At 40.2% G+C, this 17,944-nt stretch overlaps 2 protein-coding genes and 2 non-coding genes across 8 annotated transcripts in view; 3 read left to right on the top strand and 1 right to left on the bottom strand.

Moving 5' to 3' along the window:
* Positions 1–3,489: 3,489 nt before the first annotated feature.
* Positions 3,490–17,944, top strand: part of CDC20B (cell division cycle 20B) — a 60,485-nt gene continuing 46,030 nt past the window's right edge. For all 3 annotated transcript variants that reach the window (XM_078004739.1, XM_078004738.1, XM_001097747.4), the window contains exons 1-2: positions 3,490–3,552; positions 3,830–3,892. In XM_078004739.1, coding sequence (XP_077860865.1) covers positions 3,490–3,552; positions 3,830–3,892 — 126 coding nt within the window. The remainder of the gene's footprint in view (positions 3,553–3,829; positions 3,893–17,944) is intronic.
* MIR449B (microRNA mir-449b) lies at positions 6,047–6,143 on the top strand. The gene has a single exon (NR_032526.1). It is a non-coding gene; the product is annotated as a microRNA mir-449b (primary transcript).
* MIR449A (microRNA mir-449a) lies at positions 6,167–6,257 on the top strand. The gene has a single exon (NR_032525.1). It is a non-coding gene; the product is annotated as a microRNA mir-449a (primary transcript).
* GPX8 (glutathione peroxidase 8 (putative)) lies at positions 11,599–16,341 on the bottom strand. Of its 3 annotated transcripts, none has more exons than XM_001098032.5 (3): positions 16,114–16,341; positions 15,257–15,518; positions 11,757–12,457 (listed from the first exon to the last, which is right to left on the bottom strand). In XM_001098032.5, exons 1-3 carry the CDS (start codon positions 16,315–16,317, stop codon positions 12,294–12,296), a joined length of 630 nt encoding a protein of 209 aa, XP_001098032.2. In that variant the 5' UTR covers positions 16,318–16,341; the 3' UTR covers positions 11,757–12,293. The 3 variants fall into 3 exon arrangements, with proteins under 3 accessions (XP_014995562.1, XP_001098032.2, XP_077860866.1); XM_078004740.1 differs by having other exon boundaries at positions 16,267–16,341; XM_015140076.3 differs by lacking the exon at positions 15,257–15,518 and having other exon boundaries at positions 11,599–12,457.

Raw genomic sequence — 17,944 nt, 5'->3', positions numbered from 1 at the left:
GACCAGCCAGGACCCCGGCGGGAGGAACCGCGGGCCGGAGCGGCGCGCAAACCTGCCGTTGGCGTTGGGGTTGGGGAGCTCTCCTGTTTGCATTGCTCGGAAATTAGTTGAATACAGTGAATTAGAGAAAACAAGTTGAAAAATGATAAGTATAATGAGATCTCATTTGTGGGGGAAGATCCATAGGGCCAGACTCTCTGTGTGCACGTGCAAATAGATTGAAAAGGGTCTGACGAAGCTAGGGGAAGGAGGAGGTTGGGAGAGCGGACTGAAGGGAGTGTACCTGCTATATTGCACATTCAGTGCATATGCCGCTGAAGCGGGCCCATGTATATGGCATATTTCTGAGATTTTTAACATTCTTGATGTTTAGAATGAAAGTGTAATTGAAAAAAAAAAAAAAGAGATCGCATTTGGGAAGCTTGAATATCCTCTTGCTTCCCATTGTTAGGGACCTACTCAGATTCTAACAGCACCCGCGACTTTGAGAGTTAAGGGAAGCTTTTCCAAATACTTTCTCTCCCTTCCTCCACTGCTCCACCTCTGCTCGCTCCCGTCGCCTTTCTTTCCTCAAAATCCTTCGAATTGGCCTTTGTCAAGGAGTCTTCCTCACAGCCTTTCTCATTGTCACATCATTCCTGCAAAACCCATTCTCAAAGAGGAAACATTTTAAAGATAGTAAAGCTACTCTCAGGCACATAAATATTTGAATTAGACATTGTTCCTAAACCATACTTGATAACAATTAAGATAATATGTTTACAGGATATTTCTGTTTTCCCCTACACAGTTTTACCAAAGTGCTTTTTATTAGAATGACCACACGATGTTAATTTTTTTTTCATTTTGAAATAATTTCAGGCTTAGAAAAAAGTTTCAAAAATAGTACAAATAATTCCATTATATCCTTCACTGAGCATTCACAAATCTCAACATTTTTCATAACCCTAGTACAGTAATCATAACTAGGAAATCAACATTACTACTCTATTAACTAAAGTGCAGATATGGATTAATTCAAATTTCTACAGTTATCTAACCAATGTCTTCTTTTTTCTAGTCCAGGATTCAATTCAGAACCTTGCAATGCATTCAGTTGGCATGTCTTGTTTCTTTTAATCTGTGACAGTTTCTTAGTCTTTCTTTATTCATGACTATGATACTTTTGAAGAGTACTGGCCAATTTAGTGGAATGTCTTTTAATTTGGGTTTGTCTAGTATTTTCTCACTATTAAGCTTATGCATTTTGTGGGACAAGGATATCACAGAAGTGATGTGTCCTTCTCATGAGGCACAATATGTCATCATGTCTCATTAATGGTGATGTTAACTTTGATCACTTGGTTAAGGTGGTCCCTGCCAGTTTTGGCCAATGAAAAGTTGTGATTTTAATTTTTGTGTTTAATTATAGGGGGAAGTATTCTCATCATACGCAAGGTAATTTTAGTATTCTTGACAGTTATTACTGTAGTATTTGTCAAGTGGCGAGTTTCTATTTGCATCATTCTGATTTTAAATTTAATCTGAATATTCAACTGCATAATAACTTCCTAAAGATACTTGACTAATACTTTTCTAGTTTACACTAAGGGAAAAAAAGGCATTTGGAGGCTGTGTATATGTATGCTGTGGAATTAATGGCTAGAACGGAATTTATAAATGTATTTTTTTTTTTTTTACAGACAATTGCATTCTAAATGAATAATTCACCATTCTTAGTACTTGTAAGAAACTGGATTCTAAAAATCCCAATTTACATGCATTTATAAGCTTATTAATTGAATTGCTTTTATTCTGTGTTTATACAAAATGGTTAAATGTGAACTATATTTAAAAATAGAACAAAGATAAAATGTCCTTCATATTATTTCCAATATACTTTGAGTTTTTGTTGACATTTGCAAAACTGATCATTTAAATTAACAATGCATCTGACTCTCATCCAATAATAGGTTACTTCTATTTAGTCTTAATGTTTGCAGAAAGGATTTACCGGAATTTGGAATGAGTACTCCACTGCAAGGAAAATAGACTTCTTGTGGGTGAAACTTAGAGATCTTTTAATCCACTAGTTATTTGACTATCAAACATTTTGATATGTCATTTGAAGATTAAGTTACCCTATGCAGCATTATTCTTGTACATAGAAAACTGGTCTAAGATTGGGTCTTAGTTCTAATGCCACTTTTTCTTGCTTTCAGTATGAAGGAAAGCAGGGGAGTGAGTTTTAGCTTTTTTTTTGGGGGGCGGTCACTGGCCCATGTCAGTATCTGGTATCTATGAACTGTTTCACCAGAAAAACACACAAACTCACATTGACTTAAAGCAAAATACAATCCAATGTCAAAAATGGTTGGGGGGTTAGCAAGGGAGGAACAAACAGGCTGCCAGGCTTTCAGAGGCTTCCCAGACGCAGTGTCTCCTCTTGCCATATGGCACAACTCTCTTGGCAGCTCAGATGGGTAGCTAAGGCTGCACAGCCCATCTGGCTGCTTGTCATTTCCCGGCAGACCTCTTCCTCAACCCTCAATATCTTCCTCTCCCCCTTTATCACGGAGTTCCCAGTGTGCTCAGCTTTCTGACCCCTTCACGCCTTATGAGGTCCTGCCTGTCCTGGTTCTTTCACTACCTTTTCACCTCTCTCACCGACCTCCTACTTAGGAACGGGGCTCAGAAGCCCGAGTGAGAGGACCTGACCACTTCCCAATGTATAGAGCAGGGAGAATAATTTATTGCATAAATATGTCAACGCTCTCCGTTTTGATCGGCATAGAAATCTTGCCACGTTTTCTTGCCTCTCTGAAAACGCAGAGCTGACGAACACGCCTCACATCAATAGCTGACACAGCGATTACCAACGGACAGAGGCCAGAGAGCTGTACACCCTCCGATCCTGCAAAGGCAGGATGTGGTTGGACAAAGAGAAGTGAGAGCCGAGAAACAGGGATTAGGGCCGTTATAAGGAAACATTCTTGTTCTGAAAATGGAAAGATTGTGAACTCCCAGAACCCGCTTCTTAGCCCGCCAACCCCTCTGCCTCCCACTGCGGTGGCAGCCCCCGGTGCCAGGCCCAGCCGCAGACCCGCCACGGCTCCCGGCAAAGCTTGGCGCCCGGGTGCGCGCCTAGTTCGGAGGCGGTGACTGGGCGGGGCGCAGAGAGGGCCGGCAGGGGCGGGGCCGCGGCGCGCGCCGGGGAATCCCTCCTGGGCTCTGACGTCACCGCGGCGCAGGCCAATAAGAAGGCGGCGAGGGGGATTCCCGCGCCAACTGCCGCGCCGCCTGGTTTTTAAATGGTACCCAGGGGAACACCTTGCAGCGGCGGTGGGAGGAGTGGGGGACCTGGAGGGAGGTGGTGAAATAGAATGGTCTTGGGGGACGGGACTCCAGGGGTTTGACGATTAGGCGTCAAGACTGACTTAGACCTGGAAAGAAAACCAGAGGCGGTCGAGGAGAGAGGCCAAACGCCAGGCAGGGCGAAGTCAGCCGGAGATGGAGTGGAAACTGGAGCGCACCGCGCCTCGGAGGGTCCGCACCGAAGAGGAGATGCTGTGGGTGAGTAATGCCCTGTTTTGCATTCTCCCCAAGTCTCTAATGCGGGGTCAAAGGCCCCGTTCGTAATACCTGTTTAGGACCAAGAGGTGGTACCAAACTCTAAGCCCGGGTCGTACATTTGAATGAAGTAATTTAGTTATATTCTGAAGGTGCCTAGTTGCCTTAAAAAAAAAAAAAAGTGTAATCTGACAAGCACAGGATCTAGAAAAATTCCACACCTGAAATTATGATTTTGCTAAATAGTTTCTCTCTCAATATATTATCTGTGTTTTCAAAGGAAAGTATCATGCGGGTGCTCTCCAAAGAACTGAAGCAGAAGAAAAGTCAAAGCTCCACCAAGGTGAGTGTCCAGGGCTTGTTCTTGTTCTCTGTTTTAATTCTGATCTTGAACAAACGAATTCTTGGTAAAGAATGTATTTGTAGGAAGTATGAGCTGGTCTGAAAATATGAGAATTTAAGTACAGTATCTTATTACATACTAAAAAAATTTCTTTACGAAACTGAAGATCCCAGAAAAATAATGCAATCATTTGCATCTGAATCGTTCTTTCTAGTTTTTGCCTCCACAGCAAAGGATAAAGCTGGGATGTCAGGTAGGCAGTGTATTGCTAGCGGCTGTTAATACTTTTTTTTTTTTTTTTTTTTTTTTTGAGACGGAGTCTCGCTCTGTAGCCCAGGCTGGAGTGCAGTGGCCGGATCTCAGCTCACTGCAAGCTCCGCCTCCCGGGTCCACGCCATTCTCCCACCTCAGCCTCCCGAGTAGCTGGGACTCCGCCACCTCCCCCGGCTAGTTTTTTTTGTATTTTTTAGTAGAGACGGGGTTTCACCGTGTTAGCCAAGATGGTCTCGATCTCCTGACCTCGTGATCCACCCGTCTCGGCCTCCCAAAGTGCTGAGATTACAGGCTTGAGCCACGGGGCCCGGCCCCTGTTAATAATTTTAACAGTTGTTTGTTGTACTCCTCTCTGTTGCATTCAGAAGCACGGCCCCCAAAGAAATGGAAATGGTGCCATCTTGTGGACAATGTGGAGAAGTGGCATAAACCACGGTTTTTAACGTGAGCTGTTTAAAGTTGATCCAAAGTATTACCTGTTCTCTTTGAAAGACCAAACCCAAAGGTCTTTAGTGTCTCTTGTAATCAGTGTAAAAGGAAACAAATTTAAACGGTTTTAGAAACATGTTTCATAAACAGCCTTCATCTGCTTCAGATGTCGGTCACCATTTACCATGCTTCTCTCTAGGCTCAATAGTTCATCTTCCTTTGACCTGTACTCATAGATTCTAGTTCCAAATCCATCACCATTTTAATATATTTTTCTAGATCTTATGTAAATGTTTCAACTAGGCACCGTGGCTCATGCCTATAATCCCAGCACTTTGGGAGGCTGAGGCAGGAGGATCATTTGAGGCCAGGACTTCAAGACGAGCCTGGACAACACAGGGAGACCTTGTCTTTACAAAAAAACTGCAAAAATTAGCTGGGCATGATGACTTGTGCTTGTAGTCCCAGCTACTTGGGAGCCTGAGGCAGGAAGATCGCTTGAGCCTAGGAGTTCAAGGCTGCAGTGAGCTATGATTGCACTACTGCACTCCAGCCTGGAGGACAGAGCCAGACCCTGCCTCTTAAAAAAAAATTTCTGTATTCAAGTGGTAACATCCTAAATTGAATACATAATTGCATTTGCAGAACTCGATTACTAATGTCATTTCTAGTAGGAGGAAACTAATCACATTTAAGTCCTTACATTTCTTAAATACTTTAATGTTGATTTCTTCCCCCCAAACACTGCTGCAGTTTTGTGTCATGCCCAGCTTATGTATTATCACGACTCCTAGATATTTTACCTTCTAATACAGGCAACTAATCTTTTGATCAGTAAATAGAAGTGATTTGAAAAGCTATAGTTAAGTAACTTTTTATTTATTTTTTTGAGACAGAGTCTTGCTTTGTTGCCCAGGTTGGAGTGCAGTGGTGCAATCTCGGCTCACTGCAAACTCCGGCTTCCGGGCTCAAGTGATTCTCATGCCTCAGACTCCTGAGTAGCTGGGATTACAGGCAGCACCATCATGCCGGGGTAATTTTTGTATTTTTAGTAGAGACAGGGTTTCACCATGTTGGCCAGGCTGGTCTCGAACTTGTGACCTCAGGGGGTTAGCCAACCTTGGCCTCCCAAAGTGCTGGGATTACAAGCGTAAGCTGTCTACAGTTAAGGAACTTTTAAAATTCATTTGTACTGCAGTAACATATCTTCATTATCCAAGCATTTAATTTGGAAAACCTAAGTGTGAGTATTCTGAACATTTTAAAGTTTTTGTTTACCTTTTATGTTCTTGACTAGATTCAAGCAAATATTGATTTTATTTCTTATAGTCCTGAAGTAATACATTTTGTCTATAAGTTTTCTTTAATGTGACTATTAAGATTAGAGTTCTGCCACTGTGTTCATGTTACAAATTTAGCCTCGGTGACTTTCTGGGCCACGAGAATCAGCAGTGACCTGAATCAGGTAGGCAGTGTATTGTTAGCTGGCTGCTTGAGTCAAGTCAGCAGCCACAACTACCCTGCCACTTGCTTCTGGATAAATTCTTCTTGTCAATGAAGTGCTCTGGCTACCTGTGTGTGATGAGCTGGCAGTGTATTGTTAGCTGGTTGAATATGTGAATGGCATCAGCTAACATGCAACTGCTGTCTTATTGCATATACAATGAAAATCAGAGTGTAACTGAATCTGTAATTAGTGTGTGTTTACGTGTACTTTCTGCTATGAAGCAAGGCACTATTTACCATAATATATTATTGCCATTAACTTACAATACAGTAATACTTATAATACAATGGACAGTTTTATAATGGTAAGGAAAGTACTACAATTACTTAAATTTTTTTCCTTTTAAGAAAAATTTACTTATGCCTGCTTTTCCATAACTAAAAGTTTTTAAGAAATATTTTTGGAGTCTTTGGAGTCTTTCGGAGTAGACAGTGTTTAAGTATTTGTGAAATTATATATTTTTACATGTAAGGTTTAGAATGTAATAACAATGTGGAATGGACCTACAATGTGTCCCCAGATTTTCAGTGAAGTCTTTGGGATTCTTTCTGCATCATTAGTTTCTGAATACAGCATTAGAATCGGTTTCCAAAACCGTGACTGTGTGTACCAGCTGGAGGGAAAGTTGAGGTAATTTTCCAGATGAGTCAGTCAACTAAAACATTTTTCACTTGAAATATCAAGAATATTGGGAATTTTTTTTGGATGGGGAATGGTTTAATTTTTTTTGGAAGATTTACCTCAATCCTTTCACTTCATTTTCTGTAAAAACACAGGTTCATGAAATATTTGGAAGGGAGCAAGAGATTTAACTTGTGAAGTGGGAAGAACTGATCATACATTATGACTTTAAATATTTTCTCATTCCCTGAGAGGCATTTTGGCCCATGAAGCAGTACAGATATGTGCTGGCTTCCAGACATGCAGTATTCTTGTGTGGACATTTGTAGCCAGTTAGTGGAACTGACTTTGGTGGTGCCATCAGTTAGTTAAGCCATAGATGAGATATAAGAAATATTTCACATTCTCTACTGTACTGGATTGTAAGTTATTGGTAAAATGATTTTTATGCTTTCCTTATTTAAATATAAACATATTTCTAGAACATGGGTTAAATAGATATCTCTAGTTTGATTCTTATGCATTTTACTACTTTCAAATCACATTCTCTTTTTGTTGTTGCCCAGTGTTATTCACTTTCAGGAGATTTATGTTTAAGTATATCTTCCATGTAAAAATTGTTTTCATCTTGTCTCTTTTTAAGGTTAAATTTCAACATGTTATTTTCTATACAGAGTCACTGACCTGGTGATAAAAATAAAACCTACTAAATTTAGAAGTCTTGGCTTTTGTGTTTTAGTTTTTTAAAATTAAACAGCAAGACATAAAATGCCAACTTTATTTTATTTTAGATCAAGGGGTACATGTGCAGGTTTGTTACGTGAATATATTGGGTGATGCTGGGGTTTGGGCTTCTAGTGAACCTGTCTCCCAAATAATGATCATTGTACCCAATAGGTAGTTTTTCGGTCCTTGTTTTCCTTTCTTCCTACCCCTTCTGGAGTCCCCAGTGTCTACTGTTTCCATCTTCATGTCCATGTGTACCCATTGTTTAGCTCCCACTTAGAAGTGAGAATATGCCATAATTGATTTTCTGTTTCTGAAAATGACAACTTAAATTTAAAAAAAAATTTTCTTTTTTAGAACTGTTGATTCTGTAGGGAAACCAACTTTATGTTCAATAAACAGAAGACATTTAAAGTTGTGGTTTAGTCTCATATTATTGAGATGATGAGAAAAGAGGGAAGGAATGGAATGAAAGAAAAATATGTTAAAGAAATAAAAAATACGTTAAAGAGATGAATGGGTTAGGAGGCAAGTGAAGATACAAATTAAAAGAGAAAATGTTTCCATAGGTGGGAGAGGGAAAGAAAGGGATACACACTGGGATATCAAGGGTCAAACAGAGGGAAAAGGGATTGGAAAAAGAGGAGGGAGGCTCTGCTGATGGCCAAGTATTTTCTCCCAGGTGTTTTCTCTTGGGGCAGTCTCTTGGCTGTTCACTGGTACTGGGAATGTCACTACCTCCCATCGCTGCCCTCTGAACCTCTCACTATTATAGTGATAGCCTCCTCCTTTCTCTCTCTCTGCTGCGTTTTATTTCCCTGCAAAGACACTATGCTGCTCTGCAAGAGACATACTTAACAGTTCAGCTGGAGGAGGGGAAGGGAAGAGTGGGAAGGAGTGTGATGGATTAGTTTCTAGGCATAACAATTATTAGAATTTTATTCTATGGGAAAGGTAAAATCAAGCAGAGGACTAAATATAGACAGAGTGTCCTCATATCAGCTCCACCCAAACATGTCATTTTTCTTTCAAAGGAACACCACAAATCAATGTGGTGCAATCATGGCTCACTGCAGCCTCTACCTCCTGGGCTTAAGCAATCCTCTCACCTCAGCCTCCTGAGGAGATGGAACCACAGGTATGTGCTACCATATCTGGCTAATTAAAATTTTTTTTTTTTTTTTTTTGCAGAGACAGGGTCGCTCTGTTGCCCAGGCTGGAGTTTAGTGGAGCCATCTCGGCTCACTGCAGCCTTGATCTCTTTGGGCTCAAGCAATCCTTCCACCTCAGCCTCCTATGTAGCTGGGACCTGAGGCATGTGCCACCACACCCAGCTAATTTTTTGATTTTTTTGTGGAGACGGGGTTTTGCCATGTTGCCCCAGGCTTGTCTCTAACTCCTGGGTTCAAGTGATCCTCCCTCCTCAGCTGCTTAAAGTGCTGGTATTACAGGCCTGTGCCATTATGCCCATCCCCAATTGTCATATTTTTAGAAATTTTGCATCCTAGTTACTAAACCATTGGTAGATTGAAATTGGCCATGAGGGAGCATGAGCATTTACACTGAACTGGCAAACGCTGTATGTCAGGATTCCTCCTCCAGAGTCTGCTATTAAAACATGTACCAGCCACCATTATATATATGCTACATACACTGCAGTTATTAAGAATTATACATATGTACATGTATACATACTGTTGATACAGTGTAATTGTTAAACATTTAAAAAAATGAAATACAACTTTCAGGGCACATTTCAGGCAAATTCATATTTATTCCAGTCTCTAACACTCTGTTGTTCCGTCTGCTGTAAGATGATCAGGAGTTAGTATGAAGTATTCTTCTCTACGCACCAAAGAAAACAAACAAAGCAAACTTCAAGTCAGTGAATTAGTTACCACAGTTAAAATGCATTTGATTTTGTCCTTTTCCTTTTTCACAAGGACAACAGCTGAATACTCTTTTATGTGATGCATGATATTTTTTTTCTCTTTTTTTTTTTTTTTTGAGGCAGAGTCTTTGAGATGGGGTCTTGCTCTGTCACCCAGGTTGGAGTGCAGTGGTGTGATCTTGGCTCATTGCAACCTCAGCCTCCTGTTTTCAAGTGATTCTTCTGCCTCAGCCTCCCAAGTAGCTGGGATTACAGGCACATGCCACCATGCCCAGCTAATTTTTGTATCTTTTACAAAAAATACAAATACAAAGATGGTCACCATGTTGGCCAGGATGGTCTCGAACTCCTGACCTCAAGTGATCCGCCTGCCTCGGCCTCCCTAAGTGCTGGGATTACAGGCGTGAGTCACTGCGCCTGGCTCTGATGTTGATATTTTTCTGTTACAGTCCTTAGCCCAGGCATCCTGTAGCACTCCATGTCCCAGACTTTTTGATGCAGAAACAAGACTGAAGGAAGATTGTCCAATATAGGAAAGATTCAACTTTTCCTCTGTGTGTTTGTCCACTGGTATTCCTATGAGGCATTCGAGTTACAGGTAGCAGCACCTTAGCAAATGACTCCAATCCCTCTCTCAGCACACATAACCTAATTGTTACGGAACCCCGAAGGGACACCTGAATGTCCTTTCTTTCAAGGCAATACGTATGACATGCTTTCAAATCTCCGCCTGCCTACTCTGCTTACCTAAAGGGCAAGGGGAAAAAATCCAGCACTGACATAGAATCTGTAGGTTGAATAAGGCAACCAAGATTAGAGATGTAAGTGAAGAAACTCACTTTATCTGGCTTTGAAGAGAACTAGTGACTTACGGCAGGACGTTCATCTGTATCATGTTGACTGGGACAGTCCTGGTTGTTCCCAGTGCAGCTCCATTATCATCCATCTGGCAGTGGGGAGTCTCTGCTGCCCATGTGGTGCTGGCATACGCAGTTCTGCTCAGGCCCCTAACGTGAACGCATAAAACACCCCTGCAGTGCCACAGCACTGCTATGAGCTCATGGAAGGCGTATGTGGGGATACAAGGCAAGAGTTCTCTGGCAGCAACACTTGGAGGGGCCGCCTGAACAAAAGTTTTCTTAGAGGCTCATAATTCAAATTGCTAATAGGCTCTTGGGGCAAAATTGCAAAGGACAGATAGACTTGTTGGGTGGCTTCTGTTTTTGTTCCAGCAATCCAGGTTAATTCTGATTTCCTTCCTGGTCACTTAAAACACCTTGCTAAGTGTGTTAATTGACTTTTAAAGTTGCAAAGGGCTTTTTTATTCCATTCAACCCCTGTTCAATTTACAGGTGAGGAAACTGAAATAAGGTACTTAAGTGACTTGCCTAAAGTCACGCAGCTGGCGAGCGGTAGGAGCAGGCTTGCTGACACACTCATCTGGCATTCGTGAGGCTATCCCTACAAATCCTCTTGACTTCTGGTAGAAACTCCACCTCCACCTCCACCAAATATCTTTCTAAATACCTTCATAGCTGGGTGGCTGGATATGTACTTTGAAGCAGAAGATGCTTCATGAAGTATTTTTGGTTTATCTAAGAACTTTGGTCCAAATACATATACAGAACTATTTACTGAGGTAGCATTACTGAATTCGCCATAAGAAACATCTTCACTTTCATCCATTAGGTCAGGATTTGGGAGTCAAGTCACAGACTACTTAAATCGGGTCTTTTTCTTCTTAGAAAACTTTATATGACTATTTTTACATTTTTGGACATCTTCCTATTTATTTTATGCAGTGAATGTGTATTTCATGAGGCAATAATCAACCTTCACCAACTTGGCAGTTTGCTTTGTTAGCCAATTATAAGGCTAACAAAATATAAAGGCCATGACTTTGGGAGAAGAAGTGCCTTGTGACTCTACTAAGAGGTTCAGTGACTGCTGATCTACACTTTAGGACTTATATGATCACCCCATTTTTACACTAGAGTTTAGGCTGTTTGGAGTTGGTTTTTACTATTTCAGCCATCAGAATGATGCAGCATTGAATTCCTTCCAAGTGGCTAATCTAGAATGAATACATTAGCAACCCAAATCAACCTATAAGGAATCAAGCTAAATGATCTTGTACTCATGTCCTTTTTTCTACACTTGGGATTTTCACGCAAGAATAAAGACTGACTTATTTGGTAATATTATGATTACAGAATTTGAGTTGCTTCTAAAAAATAATGCAGAGAGAAATACTGAAAATGAAGACTTTTTCAAATGTTATAATATGGCCATTTATAAATGACTATTTATATATGTCAGTTGCATACATAGTGACAGTTATAGTAAAACACTAGGAACCTACACTTAAAGAGAAAAAGCAAACAGAATCCTGTACATAAAATAAGCACACATATATAAGGATTTGAATCTATGTATATATATTTTATACTTTTCAACATTTGTGTTTTATTACGTTAACATAACCATTTACAGTTATTCCAGAAATTTCAGTCATACACAGGGCTCTTGAATCCAAAGAATGGTCTAGTGTGTTAGTATTTTCATCAAGTACAGTCCTAGAAAATGTCAAGTTGAACAATAAGATATTGAGGCACACTGGTCACTGAATTCTGAATTCTTTAGCACAGTCAGAGGAAGTAGTTAATATATTTCATGTTGATTCTTTGGCTACTCTTGATTTTGCTTTGGGTAACATCTTCATCCTGGGAACATTCATTACCACTTAATAGCAAGATAACATTAAAAAAAAAATCCTTCTTTGCCACATTTAATAGCATGTTTAAAGAGGCAGAGGTTGCAATGAGCTGAGGTTGCACCACTGCACTCCAGCCTGGGTGACAGAGTGAGACATTGTCTCCAAAAAAAAGTGTTTAAAATGAGACCAAACCCTCATGGAGACATTTCTCTGTTCTATTAGAAATGCAATGGCATTCTCATAGATCCTCTTTCTTTTTTATGATCAGTTGTCTAACCAGAGCTGCTATGTCAGGCCTGATGACATCAATGGGCTCCTCTGGCCTCCAGAACTTCACAACTTGACCCTCAGGGTTGACAAGATACTTCCAAAAATTCCACCTTGGTTCCTTCTTTGAAGAATCTAAAATATCCAGAACATATTTTCATGAGCATAATTTTATTCTTTGTCAAGATTTTCACTTCTATTAGTATCTGCATAAATGACAACTTTAGTATCAAGTTCTAGGATTGTCATAATATCAAAAACAAAACACCCAAACAAAGTGAAACTCAAGGTTAGAGTAACCAGATTTCAATATACTTGATGACTTCACCTATGAGTCTACTCATCTAGGATGTGATCTTAGTATCATGAAATAAAGCAAAGTAGGCCGGGAGTGGTAGCTTATGCCTGTAATCCCAGCACTTTGGGAGGCTGAGGTGGGTGGATCACCTAAGGTCAGGAGTTTGAGACCAGCCTGCCCAACATGGTGAAATCCTGTCTCTACTAAAAATACAAAAAATTAGCTGGGTGTGTTGGCATGTGCCTGTAATCCCCGCTACTTGGGAGGCTGAGACAGTAGGATCACTTGAACCCAGGAGGTGGAGGTTGCAGTGAGCTGAGATCACGCCATTGTCCTCCAGCCTGGGGGACAAGAGCGAAACTCTGTGTCAAGTAAAATAAAAGCAAAAAAAAAAAAAAAATTATCCCAAATTGCTGGGATTACAGGTGTGTGCCACCACACTAGGTGAATTTTTGTATTTTGAGTGGAGACGGGGTTTTGGCCTCCCAAAGTGAATAATCACCTTATTTTGAAAAGCAATAACTTTTTTTTTGGCAGGGTCTCGCTGTATTGCCCAGGCTGCCCTTGAACTCCTGGGCACTCAAGTGATCCTCCTGTCTTGGCTTCCCAAAGTGCTGGGATTACAGGCATGAGCCACCATGCCCAGCCATGATATCCTTTTGATAAACCTTAATTTATGTAAGAAATGTAGATGTTTTTTCTATTTATACCACTCAAGATTTATGTTCATTTTATTGACTAACGTGAGAAAAAATACAATAATTATAACTAAAATTTATGAAGTGCTTACTATGTGCCTAGTAATGGATGCTGCATGCTTCAAATTGATCCTCTCATTTAATCTTACAGGGACCCTATGAGGTGGGTATTATTATCATCCCCGTTTTGCAGATGAGATAAATGGAGGCCTAGACACAAGGTCACGTGGCTAGTGAGTGGTCGAGCCAGGATTGCTATACAGGCCTTTTTACTCCAGAGCTCATGCTCTTAACCTTTGGGCCCTATGATCCTATGTAAGTGGAATGAAACCTTAAATCACTGTTACCTTTTTGATTACACAGGCTAAGAGGGGTTTCAGAAGGTTTGTAGTGATAAAGAGAAATAACCTATGAGCTATTGCACCCACGTATCTGGCTGCTATAACTGAAGAATGATTAGTTCAATGGCATGTGCTTGGGCTTTTCTTTCCTCAGTGCACCCTCAAAATAAAAGGAATAAAGACCTCGCTGTGGTTGCCATTTATGGTGTTAGGCATTATATCAACTTTCCCTAGAAATTAAATATAATGTTTTTAGAAGATTGTGACTTCACATTTATGTGAAATATTATAGATCACGATTTGGTTTGTTGGATTAGAAGCTTGATTGCCTGAGTGAGGTCATAGTTTTATCAAAACCCAAGTTATCTACAGTGAAAATAGGACTGAAGATGTCATCAGAATAAGTTAGATGAGAGAATGTTAGCTAATGTCCTTTATTGATTGATTGATTGATTGATTTAAGATGGAGGCTTGCTCTGTCGCCCAGGCTGGAGTGCAGTGTCGCGATTTCAGCTCATTGCAACCTCTGCCTCTGGGTTCAAGCGAATCTCCTGCCTTAGCCTCCCGAATAGCTGGGATTACAGGTGCCCACCACCACGCCTGGCTAATTTTTGTATTATTAGTAGAGACAGGGTTTCACTACATTGGCCAGACTAGTCTCTAACTCCTGACCTCAAGTGATCTGCCTGCCTTGGCCTCCCAAAGTGCTGTGATTACAGGCGTGAGCCACCACGTCCGGCCTTTTTTTTTTTTTTGACTAATGTCATTTAGAACAGTGTCTGGCACAGATCAAGCGGTGTATAAGTACTTTATTTTTACTATTAACACACTTAATTCCAAACAATCTTAAGAAGTCAGTACTATTGATAGCCCATTTAACAAATGAGAAACAGGCACAGAGAAGTTAAGAAGCCACACAGCAAAAACAAGAGAGCAGGGATTTGAACTCAGGTAGCCTGAGGCCAAAGCCTATATGCTGTCACTACGCCTTATGACCTTTGTGCTAAGTGACCTTGGCAAGTCTTTAAACAGATTTCTGTAGCTAGCTTAATTGGAGAGATAGCCTAACACTACTGCCCTCTAAAGAAAATCAAGTTTTATGTTTTTGGATTTTAGCAAAAATCTGGTAAGCTGACATATTCATCCTTGAGAATATTGTTTCAGATAAGAAAGGCAACATAAAATTAGCCACAAACATATGTTAACTAATATTGCCCAGCACTATTCATGAGAGCTGGGTGGCTTTAATGATGGGAAGGGACATTTCCCCAGATGCTAGTTACATGAGAGGAGAATTAAGATATTTTGTGAAAATGGCCATGGGCACACTTTAAATAAATTCTTCAGGAAGATGGTCGTAAGGAATAAAATACATTGGAATAGAATTATTTTACCATCTGAGACGCTAAAACATTGGTTTCAGGGGAGCATAACTCCTAGAAGTTACAAAGGATGAGATTCTGGCTCTTTGATAGTTTTATGAAGCTTTCCTGATCCAAAGTTTCAAATGAGATAGGAGAGTATTGTCCTGATATAATTGTTTAAAAATGAAAAGCAATTTAAAACATTATACTGGTGAGGCAAGGCAGATATTTACCAACAAGAAATCTAAATGCAGGTTCTCCTTCTGATCCTAGAATCTTAATCTTGTGGAAGATGGGGAATGTTACTCCGTAGTTTTTTCTTGCAAAAGATTCTACCTCCTTGCTCGGGCGGGGCTCCGATTCTCCAAACTGATTGCAGGGAAAAGCCAACACGCTGAAGTGGGATGGTCCAAACTCTTTGTGCAGTTCCTTCAGTGCTAAGTAATTTCTGTCTGTGAGTTGGCAGTCACTAGCCACGTTTACAACTAGTGAAACCTCCCGGAAAAAGAAAAAAATCCAACCGGAAAGTGAAGCAAAAGATTTTAAAAAATTCTGCAAGTAGTTAAAATCCTAAACAATTTGGGGGGACTATAACCTCTGATTGATGTTTTTTTCATATTTTTGGACACACAACGTTCTATTGAAAACTGTAACCTAGATGCCTGGGTTAAGGCCCTGAAATAGTACTGCCATTAAACAAGCATTAGGTACTCATGAAAGTTTATTTTTAAATTAAAGATAAAACTATGATCCTTGATAAGTGCTTTTTAAAGTTATTAGATTATAGAACCAATACTTTTATTAATAAATGTCATCATGTTCACATTACTAACTATAAGTATTTTCCAAACAACTTTACATATCAATTCAGCACAAAATTAAAGCATTTTAAAGAAAACGAGATAATCGGAATTTATTATTTAGAAGCAAACTATCAGAACTCTAATAATGAAAGTGATGTACTAATACAATTACTCTGAAGACTAAATTCCAACTTATGACCATGTAACAGCAAAAAATGATTTTATTAAGAGGAATAAACAGAGACAAGGAGAAACGGTAACAATAAAAATCAGATGATGCAACTTACTTTGCCTTTATACTTTTCCAGAGAAACAGTTCTTCCTTTTGCATCCTTCACTTCAAAGGCATAAAAGCTGTTGATTTTAGGTTTGAGGAATTTTAGTTGTAGAAGAAATAGCGTTACTGTGCATAGAACCATAGACAGCAAAACTGCAAATACCTTTGCTCTGGGCCCGGAACATTTTAGCGGGTAAGCTGCAAGAGGCTCCATGTTGGAGGATTCTAGAGGGAAGTCTCAGCAGCCTGGAATTCAAGGAGGAGCTGAAACTTGAAACCGGCTTAGTTTAACGGAAAACCAGGAAGGACAGACTGCCTGCCTTCACTGCTAAGGAACAGAAAAACTCCTTCTCAGAGGGGGAATGAAGCGAAACTCCTGAATGAAGCAAGGAGCTCTGCAGAATTTTAAAGTATTTGTGATGTAATTATAATTTTTGCTAGAAAAATCAGTACATTTTTGGTAGGTCTTTGACATTCTCCCTACAAAGAAAATATTTCGCCAGCAGATGGTGCTCTTGTAACTTGAAAGCTATGGAGGGCTCATCCCCATGCTAAGCGTCCTGTGTATTTATTTAACAACTGTTTGGATGCAGAGGATACAGTACAATGCTCAGCAACAGTTTAGAATGTAGATTAAATGACCATATACTCATATGACGTATAGCCTGAAGGACGTTACTATTACATGTATGGATTAAATATGCTATATGAGTTCAGGAAATTTGTAGTGGAAAGAGCAGTGAAATATCTGAAAAGGCTATTTACCCTGACTCATCTAGCTAAGGCAATCAAATACCAGGTGAATACAGTCAAAATAAATATGTTAAAAACAGAGAAGGTGTTAAAAAAGCCCTTCTTTATCATAAAGCAAACTATAGTCCAGTGTTTTTCAAATTTCTGATCATGACCCCCAGTCAGTAGTGCACTTTACAACGTAACTGGGTACAAACATACACAACTGAGAAACAACACTTCTTCTTTGAACTGTGATGCACCCCCACCTGTTGCATTTTTAAACAACTCAGTTCTGACCTATCAAAATGATTTCATCATTCACCAATGCACTGCAACCTATAGATAGAAAAAACTGAGGCCGGGCATGGTGGCTTGTGCCTGTAATCTCAGCATTTTGGGAGGCCTAGATGGGAGGATCACTTGAGCCCAGGAGTTCAAGACCAACTTGGGCAAGAAAGCGAGACCACTGTCTCTAAAAATTTTTTTTTTTTTTAAATTAGCTTGTTGTGGTGGGGCATGCCTGTGGTCCCAGTTATACAGGTGGCTAAGGTGGGAGGATCGCTTGATCCCAGGGGGCTGAGGCTGCATTGAGTCATGTTTGTAGCACTGCATTGCAGCCCGGGTGACAGAGTGAGACTGTCTTAAGATCAAAACAAAAGAAGAAGAGGGAAAAAAGAAAAAATTGAACTCCATAATAAAGTAGTAATTTAGCAGTTAAGTAAGGCAATTCTACCACGAAAACCCTGAAAACAAACAAATCCTGCAAAACCCATCTCTACTTGGGTACATCAGCTAATTGCTTCATTTTTTTTCTCTTTATTTCCCCCCACTGGTTGTTGCCTGGCACAGGCAGCCTAACTTTGCTGTTGCTAACAGTCATGAATTTTAGGGGTGGGTATGGGGAGGCAATTGAAGGCTGCATATCTTAAAAGCCATTCACTTTCAATTCTGCTCTGTTTAAGACTCACAGCAAGATCTGGATGAAGGGGCATTATTGAATTTGATCACGATTTGTTTCCAGAAAGTGCAGGGAATGAGCTGAGATGCTTGTGGAGTGCCCTTCCTATCACTGTTAGCTTGCGGATCTTCAGAGAGGGTGCTCAGGG

The sequence above is a fragment of the Macaca mulatta genome, chromosome 6 (assembly GCF_049350105.2).
Source record: "Macaca mulatta isolate MMU2019108-1 chromosome 6, T2T-MMU8v2.0, whole genome shotgun sequence".
Taxonomy (NCBI): Eukaryota; Metazoa; Chordata; class Mammalia; order Primates; family Cercopithecidae; genus Macaca; species Macaca mulatta.
This window is presented reverse-complemented; position numbering and strand designations above follow the sequence as displayed.

What these genes read in the sequence shown, in the direction of transcription:
- GPX8 (XM_001098032.5), bottom strand. Translation starts at nt 16,317, where the DNA reads ATGGAGCCTCTTGCAGCTTACCCGCTAAAATGTTCCGGGCCCAGAGCA. An exon ending in TGGAAAAGTATAAAGGCAAA is followed by an intron (nt 15,519 to 16,113) that starts GTAAGTTGCATC and finishes TTTTTCCGGGAG; the next exon opens with GTTTCACTAGTTGTAAACGT. An exon ending in TGCATTTAGATTTCTTGTTG is followed by an intron (nt 12,458 to 15,256) that starts GTAAATATCTGC and finishes TGGATATTTTAG; the next exon opens with ATTCTTCAAAGAAGGAACCA.